This window comes from Podarcis gaigeae (assembly GCF_964106915.1).
Source record: "Podarcis gaigeae genome assembly, chromosome: 17".
NCBI lineage: Eukaryota > Metazoa > Chordata > Lepidosauria > Squamata > Lacertidae > Podarcis > Podarcis gaigeae.
Genome location: NC_139694.1, coordinates 30,666,248 through 30,683,893, shown reverse-complemented (window position 1 = coordinate 30,683,893; position 17,646 = coordinate 30,666,248). Strand labels below are relative to the sequence as shown.

The window sequence follows — 17,646 nt, the reverse complement described above, 5'->3', positions numbered from 1 at the left end:
ATGGAGTATTGTTTGGAGCTGGTACAGAACATATTGATGCACACCACCCAAACTCGATGAGGGGTGCAAGATTCCAGGTGCTTACCTAGGGTTCACGTTTCCTTTTGGAATGAGGCATAGTGGAGACTGTGGTGTCTTTATGATATATGGTTTATGCGCAAATATATACAACCTGAGACTATGATGGAGGGGTTCACAGCTAACACCCCAAAGGGTATTGGTCCTTCCATAGCCACAGCCTTGGATTCAAACAAACATCAAAAAAATTTTCTCTTTCTCTCCAGCATGCTGTGTTTCCTTCCAGGTCACATCCCTGCTCCCCCAAACACTCAACCCTGGCTCTCCCCCGCCCTGAATTGAGGGGTGGTATTTGCCATCTCCCACACTATCCCTTAATCCTGCTTAATGGTTCATCACCCAGGCTATCACCTCATCAGGAAGATAGCTTGGCTTGATAGTATTAGATTTTAATACTTGCTGGTTCCAGTGATTAGAGGGGTCTTGCATCCAGTTTAACTTCCCTAATTCATAACACTATATAGAAAGGAGAATTCCTGGATGCCAGGTTTGGGGCAAGTACTCTTTGGCATGAGAACTCCAGCAGATATTTAAAATCGCAAAATAAGGAGCAAAGTACAGCATGGAAATATAGGTGGTTAGACCTTTAAAATATGCTCTTTAAAAGAGTTCCTTAATGTTTCCTTTTACAAACTTGCTTTCTCAGGTTTCCCTCTCCCCCCAGCATAAAAATCAGTTTACTTCCAAACTCTTCAAAGGTCAGGTTCGTGGGCTTCAGATAACTGCACAGCCAGTAAAACGTGGCTTAGTTAGAATGTAGTGAAAATTCCTAAATGGTATAGTAACACAAAAGTGGCTTAAAACAAAAAAAATTCCTTCCAGTAGCACCTTAAAGACCAACTAAGTCAGTTCTTGGTATGAGCTTTCGTATGCATGCACACTTCTTCAGATACACAAAAGTGGCTTGTGAGAGCCATGCAGCCAAGCTGGATCAACCAGTTTTCCACACACCGAGTTCATCAGATAGATGTGTGTGTGTTTACTTATTTCCTCCCAAGGTGAGGGGAAGTGACCTAGGTTAAGCCTGGCAGGACAGCTTACTCTATGGTATTAACCACTTCATGCATTAAGCACATTGGTTGTATGATACTAGTTATCCCACAGTTGAAGTCAGAGAAGCAGCTGGAGTGTCTGGTGAGACTGGCAATTAGAAAGATGAAAAACGAAGGACAAAGAATGAGATGGGAGGGAGAATGGAAATGCAGGGAAAGGGTTTGGAGGAGGAGAGCCAGCCAGTTGAAGTTAAGGTTCAAGAATGGTTATTTAGCATTTAATATGGATGATCTGTTCTGGGCATTACTTTATACCCTTAATACTGGTTTTAGCTAACTGTGTCATGGTCCGAGTGTTGTCAGGCAGGAGTATTTTCAAGCCCTACATGGGACTGGACCTGGAACCTCCTGGATGCAATACAGGTGCATTGACTGCTAAGACCCCTTCAACCATTAGAGCTAAATAAACGTAAAACATGTTGCTATCACAGGAGTGAAGCTTTTTGCATGTTACAACCGTTGGCACAAAATGTATTGTTTACACAATTTGACACAATCACAAGAGGGAAAGTGCTACTGTTTCCTCTGATATAGCCATCTGTTTACTTCATCATAGGGACGCAGGTGGCGCTGTGGGTTAAACCACAGAGCCTAGGACTTGCTGATCAGAAGGTTGGCGGTTTGAATCCCCGCAACGGGGTGAGCTCCCATTGCTCGGTCCCAGCTCCTGCCAACCTAGCAGTTCAAAAACACGTCAAAGTGCAAGTAGATAAATAAGTACCACTCCAGTGGGAAGGTAAACGGCGTTTCCGTGTGCTGCTCTGGTTCGCCAGAAGCGGCTTAGTCATGCTGGCCACATGACCAGGAAGCTGTACGCCAGCTCCCTCGGCCAATAAAGCGAGATGAGTGCCGCAACCCCAGAGTCATCCATGACTGGACCTAATGGTCAGGGGTTCCTTTACCTTTACCTTACTTCATCATTACCACATCTCAACCTTCCCTATAAAGAATGAACTTCTGATCTTGACAGACGGTATTATCAATGTTATATGGCTGTTGTAGAGTGCTGCTATCTAGTACTTATCCAGGCAATGCATATTGTATTTTTAATAAGACAGAGGCGTAGGTGTCTTTTTGATCAAGGTGGCCAACTCTCTGCAATCCAGGCATCCTGTCCACAGCCATATATATAACATAATTACAACAGAAAAAAACCCTCTCCCACATAACATATATTAATAAGCCTCCATTTCATATGGTTCACTCATCCCCACCTAACTTCCATTGTGTTGGAAATTTTAAAAAGGACAAGAATTTAAGAAAAACGCATTTATAAAAATTATGTCTTGCTAGCATTTCCCCCCAGTAGTTGGAATAACTGTATTGCGTATATATCTATACTCCGTACCGTATCACAATTTCAAGTATTCTTTTTATTTTTGTCTTTTCCCTTTCCCTTTCTCACTGAAAATTTTCAATAAAAAGAAAATATGAAAAAAGAATTTAACAAAAATGGCAGGAATGCTTTATGGCACATAAGGTATTGTAAAAATTATTTTAAAGAGCGATCCTAGGGTATTCAGCTCCATTAGATACACTGTACATACACACACACACACACACACACACACACACACACACACACACTTGAACTGCATGAATGAACTAAATTACCAAAACCAAAGAATTAGCACCCCTCATAGTCACAACAACCAGGATTTTCTGTGCATAATATTTGAGAATACAAGTTACACCCTCCTTCAGGGTAATGGATAAACCAAATGGTGGATTTTAAACTAAAACTCACCATGTGAGAAAAATGAAAAAATACAACTATGGAACAAATTTACTGTAAACATCTCCTTTTATTCATTTTTGTAAAACGAACACTTTATAATGAAATATGCAGCTTTTGTTTTTTAAAGGTTATTCCAGATACTGTGTATAGTTTTGTCCTATGTTGTATTGTAAAGTGTGGTGTTGTTGTTTTTTAAAGTAACTAAACAGTAAAAGGAGGCAGAGAACAAAATGCAGAGAACTATTCTGGCAGGATGCAGGAGTGGTTTCTGGGATTTTGTGCATTTGAACTACTGAGTAAAAAACCGGGCACCAAACATAGGAAAGAGGTCAACCTCTTATCGTCTTCCAGAGGCACCAATCTTCCTCGGGTCAAGGCAATGGTGTTTTAAATGTCTCATTTTGGCTTCTCTTCTGTCAGAAATATGCTTTCCAATACCACAAACTCTAAATTACAGGACTAGATGGAATGGCATGCATACAAGAAACATTTTCGTAACATTCTTCCTGTTAGCATTTGAGAATGGGCAAGGCCACGTACAAAGATAGGAATAAAATGCAGCGGCAGAATCCCACGTTTGCTCGGGTTTTCATCAGAAATGCAGGTAACAAATCCTTTTTTAAGTTTCACCAAAGCAATTCTCACTATTGCACTAACAATTAGAAGGGTTTCAGCCTCCATAAACCTTTATATGGCAAACGAACAAACATACAATCTCAAAATTGTATGTTTCATGAGACAAGACACAGGCCTACTTGATAGCTTCCCACAGGTACCTGGTAAAAACTGAATGCTGGAGTAGATGGGCCATTGGTCTGTTTCAGCAGGCTCTCTGTATGTTCTTAGCATACTGAGAAAACTCTTGGCTTTATTAATAGCTCAGAAAGGAAATTTTAACAAACAGCATTTTCCACCAGAGTGCCATAGTGACGAAAGGAACTGTTCCCTAAAATGTTTTGGCAGGCTTATGTGAGATTTTCCCCAACCCACTTTGTGATGATCCGCTTCTCTTTGCAAGATCTTAGTTGCTGGTACTCAGCTATTCATTGGTTGCCACTAAACAATACTTTCGAGTTGGGTTGCTGTCCCTAAGCTATCATGACTTTCACATGTAGCTTATCTCAGGTGTCACCACTCTCAAGGATGGGCACAATACTCTTGGTAAGGGGAAACAAGAACATGGGGACTCTGTGCATTTTATATTAATTGCTTTACTGAAGTTGTTCTTGAGATGTAATTTGGGGCTTTCAGTTGTCCACTACCATACTTAGTTGTCCACTCTTCTAGGATGGCAATTTAGTGTTTGTCCATGATAAAAGGATCTGAACAGATATATTTAGAGTTCATTATTTGGCCAAAACTGCTAAAGGTATTATTAAATTTGAAATACTCAAGCTAGTGAAATACTTAAAATGGTCATGGCTACATCTCTGTCATGGATATTCATGATAGCCTATATTCCATCAACGTGTGGGATATTTGTACAGAATGATTTTATGGTCATAGTTGCTAAGGCAACTTTCCATTAGAAACAAAAATTTTGAAGGCCTTAAGCCTTCAGACAAAAATAAATTCATAATTACAATAATCTAGGGATACTGCTTTGCGAGGCAAGACTCCCTACAGAAACATGACTTGCTAAAGTGATACAGATTCCTCCTTCAATCCTCTCCCCACACCAGCTTGTGTATGTCTTGATTGGTATGCAAGACTAGGTGGAATGAGGCACAAACTATTTGTTTCTTGACATGCGGAAAACTTCCAGTGCCAAGGCTTGATCATTTCTAAATAATCAGGATGAACTGTGCTGTTAATGAGAGAAGTAAAAAAACCCCACCCCCATGCTCTAAACTCTAATAATCTAACAAATTCCCATTAGGACATGAAGCTTTGCAGATCCCCTTAGATTCCACAGAAGGCAGCTGTGCACTGTTGGCATGTTTTCAGAATCCGTACACATCTATAGTACCAACACTGGGATGCAGGTTTGATCAAAGTAACATAGAGGTCAACTTGCCCGAGGAGCCAACTGATTTGACCACAATTAGTTACAGAAGAATCACATACAGATAATTTTCTTTAATTGCAGTTTATTGAGCATCTTCTATTATATGATGAAAACGTTATTCCCACTGATGCCATTTTGTTTCAGTCTCTGGACTTTATGCCACCCTGCACCATTCCCTTCACAACTGGAGAAACAAAGGGCAACGAACAAAACCCATAAAAAGAAGGAAGGAAGGTCTCTTGATGCTTCATATACCCTACAGAAATAAGAGAGAAATGGTCACCGTAATATAAAACCAGGGAACTGGAATGCTGGGGAGGGGGAATGGAGAGACAAGTAGCACAAAAACCACCATCAGAGTAGTTGGCTTCGTCGTTGGTAGCCACCAGAGACTCATCAAGGATACTGACTAGCCTTGAAGATGGTTCTTCATTATTGGGGAAGAAAGAGGTATAGTAGAAAATATGAGCTCAGGTCAAACAAGCATGTTGCTACCATTACCCCCCTGCCATGCATTACCTGTCCTCTGGCGAGATAGTGGCAGTCTCTGGGGCTGCTGACCCAGCGTCAGAGTCCTGTGAAAATATTGCATAGAAAGGGGGGGGGGTGCATAAGTAGTTTCACAAGCTCAACAGTACTCTATTCTCCTGCAGTTACAAAGCTTGCCTCTGGAAATGTCATTTGGAACAAAAACAGTTCTGGAATTCGTGGAGAAGCAGTTTTGCCTCCAAGGCCTTCTAGAGCAAACTGTAATCTTGCTTATTCCTCCAAACACTGGGTCAGAGGCTGGTGGGGCTCCTGCTACCCACTTTTCTGAGGGACAGGTGAGTCTGTGTGAAATCTTCATGTGAAAGGAAGGGGAAAACACTTTAGTAGCAATTCTCTTTGCTCCTTTATCAAATGAATTTGCAGTATTTGCCAGTACCTGCAGACTAACCATATGACTGAAAGTCTGCTTTAGTCAAAACTAAAAATCCAGTAGCCCTAGAACTCAAGAAAGTTAGGACACAAGTGGAATAAACTCTGCAGGTTGCACAAAGTAAGCAATTTGAACGTGTTCTTTTAAAATGCACTTGAGGGAAACTAAGCTCCTCCCTTCTCTTATTGCATTCCACTGCAGCAAGAGTTTCTCTAGAGTTCAGCTTCCTTTGCTAATAGGGCTTGACTGGGCAGGAGAAGCGGCAAATTTTTAGAAATACTGGAATGTAGCAAGCTAAGGCAAGAGGGGTTTCATTCTCTTTACTGACACTGCTTTTCATGCAAAAATAGATCCAGCCTAACCCCCTGTTCTGCATATGAACAACACACACGTACACGGTTGTCTTGTCACATCTAGTTTGACTCATAGATGGTCACGTCACCTTTTGTTCAAAGTTTCTATTTGGATGGAAGAATAGCTTCACGCGGAGCCCAAGGACTGATGAGGCTGTAGGCAGCAAGAGGGAGAAATCTTGAGAAGACACAAGAGTGCCTGGTAAAGAAAGTAGCTGAGGTCTTGGGAGCCCTAGAGGCACGAAGGAGGGCAGTGTAAAAAAGCTGCATAAGTTATTTCAAATTACATCTTTTTTCCATGACAGAACTGAAGGCAGTGTGCCTGGAGCTTCCATGAGCTTCGTGTGGCTTTAAACCATTACTAGCCTTTATGCGGCGTGTATAGGGTGCTGGGGGAGAAGTAGTGCCTCTGGTGGGGGACACGCCATGCTCCTTCTGGGGTAGTTCGTCCACCATTCGTCCCCACCCTGCAGTCAGCTCTCACCTGTGGCTCCTAGAAGCTGTCAGAGCGACAGCGGCCACATCCCAGGAACAGCATCGACTGGCTGACTAAAGCAGGTGAGAGTAGCTGATGGGTCTCAAACCCTCGGTGAGTTAGGTACTTCCCCTGAATGCGAATACAGGCTCCACTGGATTGAGCAAGAGTGGGTCCATCGGTCAAGAAGGCGGTTTCCGCACGTGCTGTAGAGGGAAGTGAGGGACAGATGGGACTAGTCAACCTGGGAAGGTAGCTCATCTAGGAAAAGGCAAACTCTGATCCTAAACCTCTGTTGGCTCATGAGATATATTCAGGAGAAGAGCAAGCTAAGGAGCAAACCCTACACAAATCCGGAATGGAGTGTCTAAGATGGTTGGATGGTGCCTGATACGTCTCCTTCCTGCAAATCTTGCAGGAAAGCAAGGCCAAGACAGGGGCCTTGTCATCTGGGCAGCCCAGGACCTCCATACACACTGTCCAGGCTTGCTTCCCAAGGAGGTCACTTTAGTACTGCTAATGCAGCGGTTTGGCTGCGCCCCCTAGAGGTGCACTCCGTTGTCTATCAAGACAGACGTGAACAACAACAACAACAGCCCTTATGTACAGGACCATGAAAAAGAAGAGCAAAGGGAAGCATGGGTTGGAGAAATGAAGGCACTGAAGGCACTGCTGTATCAGGCAGGACATAAAAGGGGCTCTGGAAACTAGAAGGAGATGGGGGTGGGAGAGGAAGAATTTTGCATATTAACTCAATCAGTGAAGGATCTGGCTGTATATCTCTAACTCTGTAGCAATGATTTCAAATATTTTTTTTAAATGCATGAGAGTGCAGTGTCTCTGGCTTTTTTCTACTCCTCCTTTTAAGCACAAATCACATTTTATTACAAGTACTCAACTGAGAGATTGGTCTGCAGTACTTATATAGACCTACATATCAGGGGGGCGGACAGGCGGACACTTTGGGTCTCTGTTAAACAGTGGCACAGCAGCAGAGGAAGATTGCGGTACTGGTTCCTAATGCTTCTCTCTCCTTTTCACTTAGAAAGCTTTCCTCCCAGCTGCTTCCCCTGGCCTTCCCGTGACATGAACACACTCATCAGGTATGCCAGCTGGGAAAAGCAGGTGTGATGGAAAGATTACAGGCATGTCTGCAGTATGCACTGAAATCAGCATTCTTTAGCTACATTAAAAAGAGAGGACCTGGGTGGAAGGATACTAGGTTATCGAATTACTCCTTAGACACAGGTGACTAGTGCATGACTACTTTTACTGCATTTAATTTTATTATTTACATTGTTTTTAGCAAGTTTTTATACGAAATGAGCTTAGGGAGGCATACAATCAATGGTCCAGTTCACACATCACTTTAAACTACAGTTAAGTTGGTGCACTGGGAGAAAACCAGCACCACATCACTCTTTCCATAGTTCCGCTAGTCTGCAGTACAGTGGTACCTTGGTTCTTGAACTTCATCTGTTCCGGGAGTCTGTTTGACTCCTGAAACTGTTCGAAAACCAAGGTGTGGCTTCTGATTGGCTGCAGGAGCTTCCTGCACTCACACTGTGAACCAGTTCAAGAGGGAGTGCTATCCCATCTTGCACAAACTGAATGCCCCCTTCCCACCCACTAATCACACCTCCAGCTTATCTAGGTTGAGGTTCAATTTATTAGCCCGCATCCAGCCCATTACTGGAAATGAGGTTGCCACATCTGGATTAGAGGGAGTTGGATGACACCCACATACTAAGGTCACTTCAACCCAGATTCTTGGCCATCACTCAGCAAGTTCAAGTAAATATCATTGGGGTGGGGGAAAGAGAGCCAGGGCCTGCTCAAAATGTTTTGCTGCCTGAGACAGATCAGCAAATGTTGTCCAGCTGCCACCTGCTCCACTGCTTCCTCCTGCTCCAGTGTTTCCCCACGCTCTGCACCTCCAACATGACTTTTGCACATTTCACTGTGAATAAAGGCCTTGATTCACCCCACTGTTTCTCTAAGTCAGTCTGTCACATATCTCTTGGAAGTCTCTTCAAATGCAAAAAGGGTGCTTAAGATACCTGATCCTCTAAGCCACACCTCTATGTGCTCTGTAGGTGGAAAAAGGTAACTTGTTGCATTATTATATCATTCAGGGTTGCCTTGCTTTTTCTAACTGAAGTTCTGTCTTGTAAGCATATCCAGTTTCCATGCAATCCCCCCCCCCAAAAAAAATAAGACAGGCAGTCCAAAACTCATGTTGTGCTTCTCAGAAGTGTCATATTTCAGACACTCAAAAATCATTGAGAAGCAAGGGGCACCTTGGTCTAACCAAACAAAGAAAAAGTTCACATATGTGGCAGCACCAATGAATTGTTTCCACAGGATCCTATTACCCACAAGCAGTACTGCATGGATTCTAGTGATTCCTGCAATCACAGCAGCCATTCACTTGCACATTAACTCTTCTTATCTTACACAAAGCTGTTCAGATGGCAAACCATGAACATTTGGTGGAAATGTCTCATAGGTTTATTATTAATGTTTATCTTGTGTTTAAAATCTGTGGCACATTAACTCCCAGATTAACTGTGATCTAATGGGCACAGTAATGATCGCAAGCAAATAGTTGTAAAAGATTTCTTATGGCTACAATTGATTTCCAATATATGAAGTTTCAAGGGGCAGTTTTGGAAAAAGTCTGTAGGGAAAATATGAAAGTCGAAGAAATCTTACTGTAGTATGTTTTGAGATCATAAATATTTGCTTCTCATTCCACTCAGCTGCTGACAATTTTCCCCAATGAGTTCTATTTCTAACTGCTCATTCCACACAGCATTGCCTACATGAAGTATGAGCCAATGGCTCTTTAATGCAGAACATTCCTTGGAACTGAAAATCTGGGCCACAGTGAGATCAAATGTCAAATTTCACATTCCATTTCTGTTATAATGAAATTTGTACAGAGTCATTTCCTTCACCTTGAAATACATGTGAAGTATAAATACTACATGGAAAATGCCTTTGAAATGGAAGTGATAAAAATACAATCTAGCAGTACTTTTTGGAAGAAAGTGTTACATATTTTTAACATGAGCAAATGGATGCCCTAGGGGAAGGTTGTGATAAACTAGTCAGCAACAATCTCTTAAAGTACTATGTAACATGAAATCCAGACAAGCACACACAGGTCTGTCAGCCCTCCATAATGGCTTTCAGTCAGTATTTCAGATTAAGGAGAAATGTGGAGTGTAAAGATCCATTATTGTGGATAAGAATTGACCAAGAGTCAGACTCACCATGCAGATTGACAAGTCAGGGAAGCTGCCTCTCATCTTTGCACGTTACACCAGCTAATGTTTTGGAATCCATCTCTCCACACATGGCAGCATTCTCAGTTCACGGGTGCCATCTGAATAAGTTCCTTCTTCTGCTGCCACCTACCAGTTTTATTACTCTGTTGCAGCACAAGGGTATATAGAAGAAGTTCTTGTTCAGCTTGCAGAAAAATCATACAATGGGGATCCTTTTAAGGCACCAAAGCTTATTTCAAGCTTTCCCCCATATCCACCCACACCCTTCAAAAAGAGTTCTGGACAGACGATACTCAGTAACAGGCTCTGGAAGGCCTCCCTACAGATGGAACTATCTGGATAAAGGACAGATTAAAATAGGATAGGCAAATACCACCTGGCACTGCTACCATGTGACTTCCATACATTTTAATAGGAAGGGGTGTGCAGCAGCTTTGTTGGTTGGGTTGAGCTCAACTAATTTCCAGGTACTGTAGAACCTAGAAGGCTATTTAATTCTTTCTTATAGCATATGAGTAGCTACAGATCTGAAACACACGACCTGAGCCACATAGAACATCACAGAACCAAACAACTTTTACTGAAGACGTTAACACCTTCCTGGGCTCCCAAAGGGGGGAAAAGTAGCACCTTGTTTTAACCTTTGTTGGGCACTGTTCACAAACATTCTTCCCACAGACTCCTACTGCTTCAACACCACTCTCATCCTTCTCCCTGCCCCCTTGGATCTCTCTCCCCCAGGAGCAGGGACAATGCTTCCTAAGGTGTTCCTAATGCATTGAGAATACTTTTATTTTCAGCAAAGCGACTGCAACTGATTATCTCCTTTAAGATGTCAATTCACAAGGGCGCAGCCAATTTAAAGGAAGCAATCTGCAGCATGAACTTTTCCTTAATCTGTTTGCAAGTCCAAAGAGGAGAGCTTTAATTCCTCACCAGGCTTTCAACTACCTCCTTTAAATTAGCCAGGTGTTTGCAAATCGACAGGAGGGGGGAATACACTGCAAAAGCAGCCCCCTCACCAGCATGCATGTGTGTGTGTGTGCGCGTGTGTGTACACACACACACACACACGCACACACACACACTTTTTGTCCCATTTTGCATAGAAAACAAAAATCACAAGAGGGGTGCATATGTCAAAATGTTTGCAAAATTATTGTGCTCTCTTCAACTAGCTCTGAAAGGTACAACCATTTCTTTCAGCAATCAAAGGACAAAAATATATTCAGGAGTAACCCTTCCATGCCAAGTGAAAAGGAGAAGCAGTAAAAACAATATGCAATAACAACTGTGAAATCTTAAAACATAAAAAGGCAAATCCTGCACTAGTGCTGCTTAAAAGGTGTCCCAAGCTACAAATTTCAAAATGTGTTATGGGGTTAAAGTGGCAAAGAAACGTTTTGCTTTAGGCGGTGTGCACACAAAATGTTAAAATACAGCAACATCGGAAAATGACTTATTTCCAACTTGTAGACTCAAAAATGATTTTAAGAGTGTTTATCTGAAGCATTATATTCTTCCTCATTAGAAAGTACCTTCAATATAGGCTATATCATTGCAGTTGCAGCACTATACAAGTTTCGGGCTGTTAATAAATTGTTTTCAAAGTTATCAATAGATCATTTGAATCACCAAGTATTACTGACATGAGTACCATCCTCAACAGCACATACTAAAAATGTCTGAAAACGTCACCCTCAAATGGCCTTAAGAAAGGATGAAAACCACCCTCCTCCCCCCAACCCTGCTATAAGAAATTAATTTTATATATAACTTTGTACAGCTAGTTTTTCATACCTGTTATTAATTGATGCCGATTAGTTTTGTGCTGATTGTGCCCCTGGAAAGCACCAAAGCCCTGTAAAAACTTAAGCCAAGAGTGTATATGGGGGGGGGAGGGGGAAGGGAGTGAGAAGAGCAAGACAGGAACATGGGAGGGTGGAGATGGCAGAATTTATGGAATTACACACCATCCCACCACTCCTTTCTGAAGCAGTGCATGTTGTTTAAACTCATCCTTGCCATGATCCTACTTGAACACATGGATCCTGAAAAGGTTTATTAAAACATGGCTCTAGCAAAAAAGCAAAAAACAAGAAGAACTCAACATGTTTCCTAAGCCTCATTCTTTCTGGACAGTAATAATATTAAAACTAGGGTGTTAGAAGAAAGGAAAGCAATGTTAGCAAACATGGGATGATCAAAAGAGCTGAAAGTTACCTGCCAACAGGTCGGTACTGGATGCCACCAAACTGCTGCGTTTACTGTTTTACCACAGGGGGGAAAAGTTTAGGGAGGAACATTCTCAAGGATTTTTCACAAGCTCTTTCTCTTGCCATCAGAAAGGGGAGAAGGGAAGTTTTTCTCTGGATTGTTTGACTTTTTTGGCTCCTGAAAAGTTTTGCAAAGAACAGTAAGAAAGTGTGAACTGTTAGAAACATCAGCAAAATGAATTCTATGTATATAAAAGTTTACATAGCAGAACAGTGTTCCCCAAGAACTACAAATTCCCACCCTAAAACATGGACAGTGCATTAATCAAATAAAAGACATTCAACTGAAAACTGGTACATGAGGGGGGTATGGAAACTTCCAACAATGGTCCAAGCCACCATCAGATCATCCCAAAAATCACCCTCCAAGGTCAGGAGACTCAAAATAAAAGTAAAAGAAAACTAAAGGAAAAAGGTAACATTGCATTATTAATCCTACAATAATTTGCATTTTAGGAATTCCTAGAACAGAGAAAAATTAAAAATAAAAAGAGACAGTAGCAGCAGAGGTTACCTGTCTGAGCACCTACAATTCCATAGAGAGAACAGGAGTGGGTCGTGAGTCTCACACCAGCCAAATAGCTCATAAACCTTCTCAAAAAGAGTGAGCCATGAGAAAGAATTGTACATGTTGATACGTCTTACAATGTTTAAGCCCTTACACATTTAACCTACTTGGGCTTTGCTTTTCTAAACTGGGAGACTTATTAGAAGTTTAAATAATTTATTCCACTTCTTGATTCTGGTAAGAGTCCGGTGCAGCACCTCTCGTAGAGTTCTTTTTAATTTTTATAAGCATCGCAGGTCCAGAGCATTTTTCTTAGGAGATAATCCACATGAGGCATTGCCAGCAAAGTCAGTGAAGCATGATCACACAGTTTGAAAGGTGAGTGCAACCCAACAAGAACAAAAGTAGTCCATGAGTGTGCTGTCCTTCCATCATTTATTACTGATGATCTATCACAGTGTTCCAGAATGAGAGGAGGGTTTATAAAATTTATCAAAACATTAAGACATTAAAGATCTGAAAACATACAAAGCTATAAACACAATCTGCATTTCTACACAATACAAAAATGTATGAAGGTAACCATTTTATCTGCAGAATTTGCTATATAGAAGTACAAACATATTAAAATACAAATAAAACATATGGAATTCATCAAGCTCCACCCACCACCACACATCCCAGCAACTTTGCTTCCATTTGTGTTATGTCATTGGCTATGCTGATACTATGACTTCTGTCTTACCAAGAGCTCGTTTCAACATAAAGTTTCAAACTATGATCAGCAACACTGGTGCTCTTACTGTATTTAAGTAAATGTTCTTCAGAAAAGTGTGACATGTAGCATTAGCTTGTGTGGAAGTTTCACCCTGATTAGTAAGAGCGTGATTTATTTTCTTTACCTGATAGGTATGTTGTTTTAAAAACCTTCTACCATGACATTTCCCTGGTGGAGCTACGATAGGAAGGGTAGGGGATGAATCTACAACCCTTGTTTTTTTAAGTACAATTTCCTGTGAGATTTTAGTGCGACTTTTCTTCTCCCACAGATTAGCCACAATTTCCTCCAATCTCACAATACATCCATGACCATCTCATGACAAGTAGACAAATCAAAGCTTGAAAAACTCTTCATGTTTCGTTTGTGTGTGTATGTTGGTTTTTTTTTTTAAGAAAGAAATGTGTGCTTCATTGCACTGTGTTTATATTGATGTAAACTGGGTCTAGGAATTTGGGGTGGGGATCAAAGACACATGAGTGTGAAAATCAGACTTCTCACTACCAGTTTTGCTCAAGCAACGCAGACTAAATGCAGCCCATATCAGAACTGTCAAAGAGTTACCAGTTCCTTCCTGGATTCACTTTGTTTCTTTTCAGTGAGTGATTCAGAGATTTGTAAAGTTCTATCAGATAACAGAAGGATAATTCTTTGCTCAAATTCCTGAAATATGCTCAGTGTTTCAAAGCACATATAAGGAAAAAGATTACCCAACTGGGTCGTCAGAGAAACCTGTATTTTAGAAGACACGTGTAGCTGACAAAGGGTTGAAGAACCACCAACCAGGAAAAAAATTGTCAAAGACTGGGCTTTTGCCTGAGTTGCTGGGTGTTTGGGGTTTTTTAAAATGAAAACCTTAGTATCTTTTGTTCCAACCTGGGCACTCAATTTGCTTCATCAGCTAATGTCAACAGTCAACCTTCCACTTGATTTAAATAATATTTAATTCTAAAAAAAAGAAGAGTACATATTTTAAAAAACAAAAAAATGTACAAACAAGGCATGACCAAACCTCCATGAAAGCAGGTTAACACTTTTCTGTTTATTGCCGCCTGACGCCTCTCTGCGTAGTAATCCTCAACTGGTGTGTATTTAAGATCCGAGTGAAGGTTAGACAGCCAAGTGGAGAGGATGGGCCAGAGGAATGAAGCTCAGAGCCTCAGAAGGCAGAGGGGCCATGCTCCTTTGAGGCATCCAGATAAAAGCAGCACTGTACACATAAGCTGCCCACCCTCCAAAAACTTTCCACAAACCATCTTCCTGTTGCAAACATTTTACTATGTGGTGTTTTTTTTATAAAAAGTAATAGGATTCTGTATATATTGTTTCCATGTTGTACACACCCCAAAGAAAATAAATGAGTGAGAAATGGGTGAGGAGGAGGAAGGTGAGGCCATTAAAACAGACCCAAAGCTGCTGTTTTGGTTCTTTTATCAAATTTAATAAGAAAATGCACAGCCAGAAGTATCAGGATTGGGTAGGGGTTGGGAGAGGAGATCATCAGGCATTCTGGAAAAAAGAGTGACGAACTGGACAGACAAAAAACCAATGACAAAACAAAGCAAAATACAGACACATACATAGGGGCCTGAGATCCACAGAAGTGTGGCCTTAAATCATATTCCCATTCTGGCTGGGCCTTACTAGCAAAGTGTCCTATGTTGTTGCCCAAAACCTGCTTATTTCTCTTCAAGATTTATTCTTAAGGAAGTCACTTTAGATTTTAATGTGTTCTACAGAGAAACGTTACTAATAGTAGTAACACGTTAAGTTTACTCCAAGATGGTTGTGAAATTTGCAACCACTTCAACCCTCCTCCACACCCCCTCCCACATTTTTTCAGGGTAACAGATTAAAAAAAAGGTGTCTAGTTTTTGTTTGTTAAATAGTGGTGATGTTAAACAGTATGGGTATTTTCAAGTTTGGCCACTGTTAAAGATGCAGGCATGGAGAAGGAAGTGTTGGACGAGCATGTATTAAAAACGAAACATTAACATAGCATATATCTTGCAAAAAGGACTAAAACACTAACAAATACAAGTCAATGCACATTTGTTTTAAACTAGTGTTATTCTTTTTCACATCGGATTAAACATTATTTTGTACACCAAAAGTTAACAGTGCTGTTTATCTTTGCCTTTTGCGCAAAAGAAAACATGCCACTTCTGCCATCAATGAACAAGACTGAAATTTAGACACACCTTCTCCCCCCACCCCAGGAATTAAAATAATTTCTTAAAAATCCACACATACTAAAATCTTTCTCTGAAAGAAAGTGGTTTGTTTTAAATATAAATGTATGGACATAAACCCATCTGTTAATACTGAAATGGCAGAAGTCACAGGTTTGGTTCAAAAGCTCATGCTGAACTAATAAATGCTGCACCCTGTTTAATTGCTTTAAGGGCCGGACTTCTGAGGCCATTACAGACTGTTTGTCAGGGATGCGAATTCTCACAGATCCTACAGATGTTAGATGGGAAATGCCGGTATTTAGAACCTTTGGATGAAACAGAAATTGGCTGCCCTAACCTATAAACTCCTAATGGGACAAAAAGCAAGGGGTATAAAATAACCAATAGGACTGAGCGCTAATGAGGTGAGGGGATGGTTACAGACAATAGTTTACAAATGCTTTTGGAGAATTAAAACTTCTAAGTTCCGAAAGCACAAATCAAGCTGAATCACTTCCCAATGAACCCACATGCTCTGCAATGAGTTTAAAAATCACAGTGGCATCCCTAATGTTGCAAAGGTTCCAACCCCCTCCCCCACACAAATGCAGGTTCTTAACTGGGCATGACCAAAGGGAAATTGGCTGTCAAAAATATCAACTAAACGTATGTTCTGCAAAATCAATAAGCAGCAAAAAAGCAGCATTCACAGAACATGCGTTTTGATCTTGATCCCCAGACTAAAACCTCCCTTCACCTCCATAAGCTGCTTCCGATATACAGCACTACAAGTAGTTGTTGTTGTTTTTTAAAAAAAAATGTACAAGAAAGTTGGTCATATTTATTTACATGTGGCATCACTCCACCAGGAGCTTAATCTCATTGGCTATTAGCTGGTTCATGTTGAATATACCCCCCGGGAGCTTGGTGAGCAACTCTCTCTCTGTGGTTTCAGGGTCGCTGTCGACAGAGCTGGAGCTGGCGCTCATATTGTCGACAGTGGCGCTAGCTGGAGGGCCCAGCTCTGGCTCGCTAGTCTCGCTAGCCGTGGACACCACAGAGAGCAAGGACATGCGTCGTGTCAAGCGACCGGGGGGAAGAAGGGAAGCGGCATAGTCCGCTATGATACCAGCTACATCTAGATTACAAGCCTTGTCAAAGGCAATGAAACCTACATTTGCATTGGCCTCGCAGACGTAGAACGAGCCATCATCCTTCATGAGGAGGTCGATGCCACATACATCCATCCCCAAGATGTTGGACACCTGGATTGCCAGCTGCTTGCCTTGTTCACTCAGCGAGCACATCATTCCTATGCCACCTGGCAAAAGAGAGAAGGGTAAATCTTAGGGTGGGGCTACTGAAGGTCTACCTATTTGGGGGCTACATCTTAAAAAACAAACCATGGACCAAACAGGTAGAGATGCGGGGGCTCCATAACGAATAAGACTGAAGTCTTGGGGGAACATTTAGGGAAGTCTGTATCAAAAAGATGGAGTCCACCTGAATGACAGAAAACCCAACAGCTAGTGCATAAATGGATGGACATCTGTCATGGATGTTTTAGTTGATATTCCTGCATTGGAAGTGTTTGGACTAGATGACCCTTGGTGTCCCTTCCAACTCCACAATTCTATGAAAACAGGTGACAGAAAAACTTTTCAATCCAGCAGGGGATGATGAGCGAGATAAACAGATTCTATTTTTTAAAAAAAGAATTGCTTAACAGTATTTGAACACCAGCTTTTAACCACACTGCTTCTGAAAGTGGTTCGCGATTAATATAGCTTTACAGGCAGATGATAGTGCTCTCACATTTGGTTCAAGATCTCACTCCATGAGAGGTAAAGCAAAAGGAGTGAATGAAATAAAAGTAGGCATTTAAAAACTTGGTGGGATAATCAAAGCCCAAGATATGTAACCATGGATATAACAGCCACAGAAAAGATAAAAGTGGTCCAAGGAGACAACATTTCAAGATAAAATAAGTGATA

The 17,646-nt window shown here is 41.3% G+C and overlaps 1 protein-coding gene and 1 long non-coding RNA gene across 2 annotated transcripts in view; both read right to left on the bottom strand.

Moving 5' to 3' along the window:
* Positions 1 to 2,652: 2,652 nt before the first annotated feature.
* Positions 2,653 to 10,962, bottom strand: LOC310835245. The gene is made up of 3 exons (XR_014559441.1): positions 8,043 to 10,962; positions 2,700 to 7,391; positions 2,653 to 2,667 (listed from the first exon to the last, which is right to left on the bottom strand). It is a non-coding gene; the product is annotated as an uncharacterized lncRNA (long non-coding RNA).
* Positions 10,963 to 14,897: 3,935 nt separating this feature from the next.
* RIMKLB (ribosomal modification protein rimK like family member B) overlaps positions 14,898 to 17,646 on the bottom strand; it is a 37,618-nt gene continuing 34,869 nt past the window's right edge. The window contains exon 7 of the mRNA XM_083719490.1: positions 14,898 to 16,973. Coding sequence (XP_083575616.1) covers positions 16,510 to 16,973 — 464 coding nt within the window. The 3' untranslated portion in view covers positions 14,898 to 16,509. The remainder of the gene's footprint in view (positions 16,974 to 17,646) is intronic.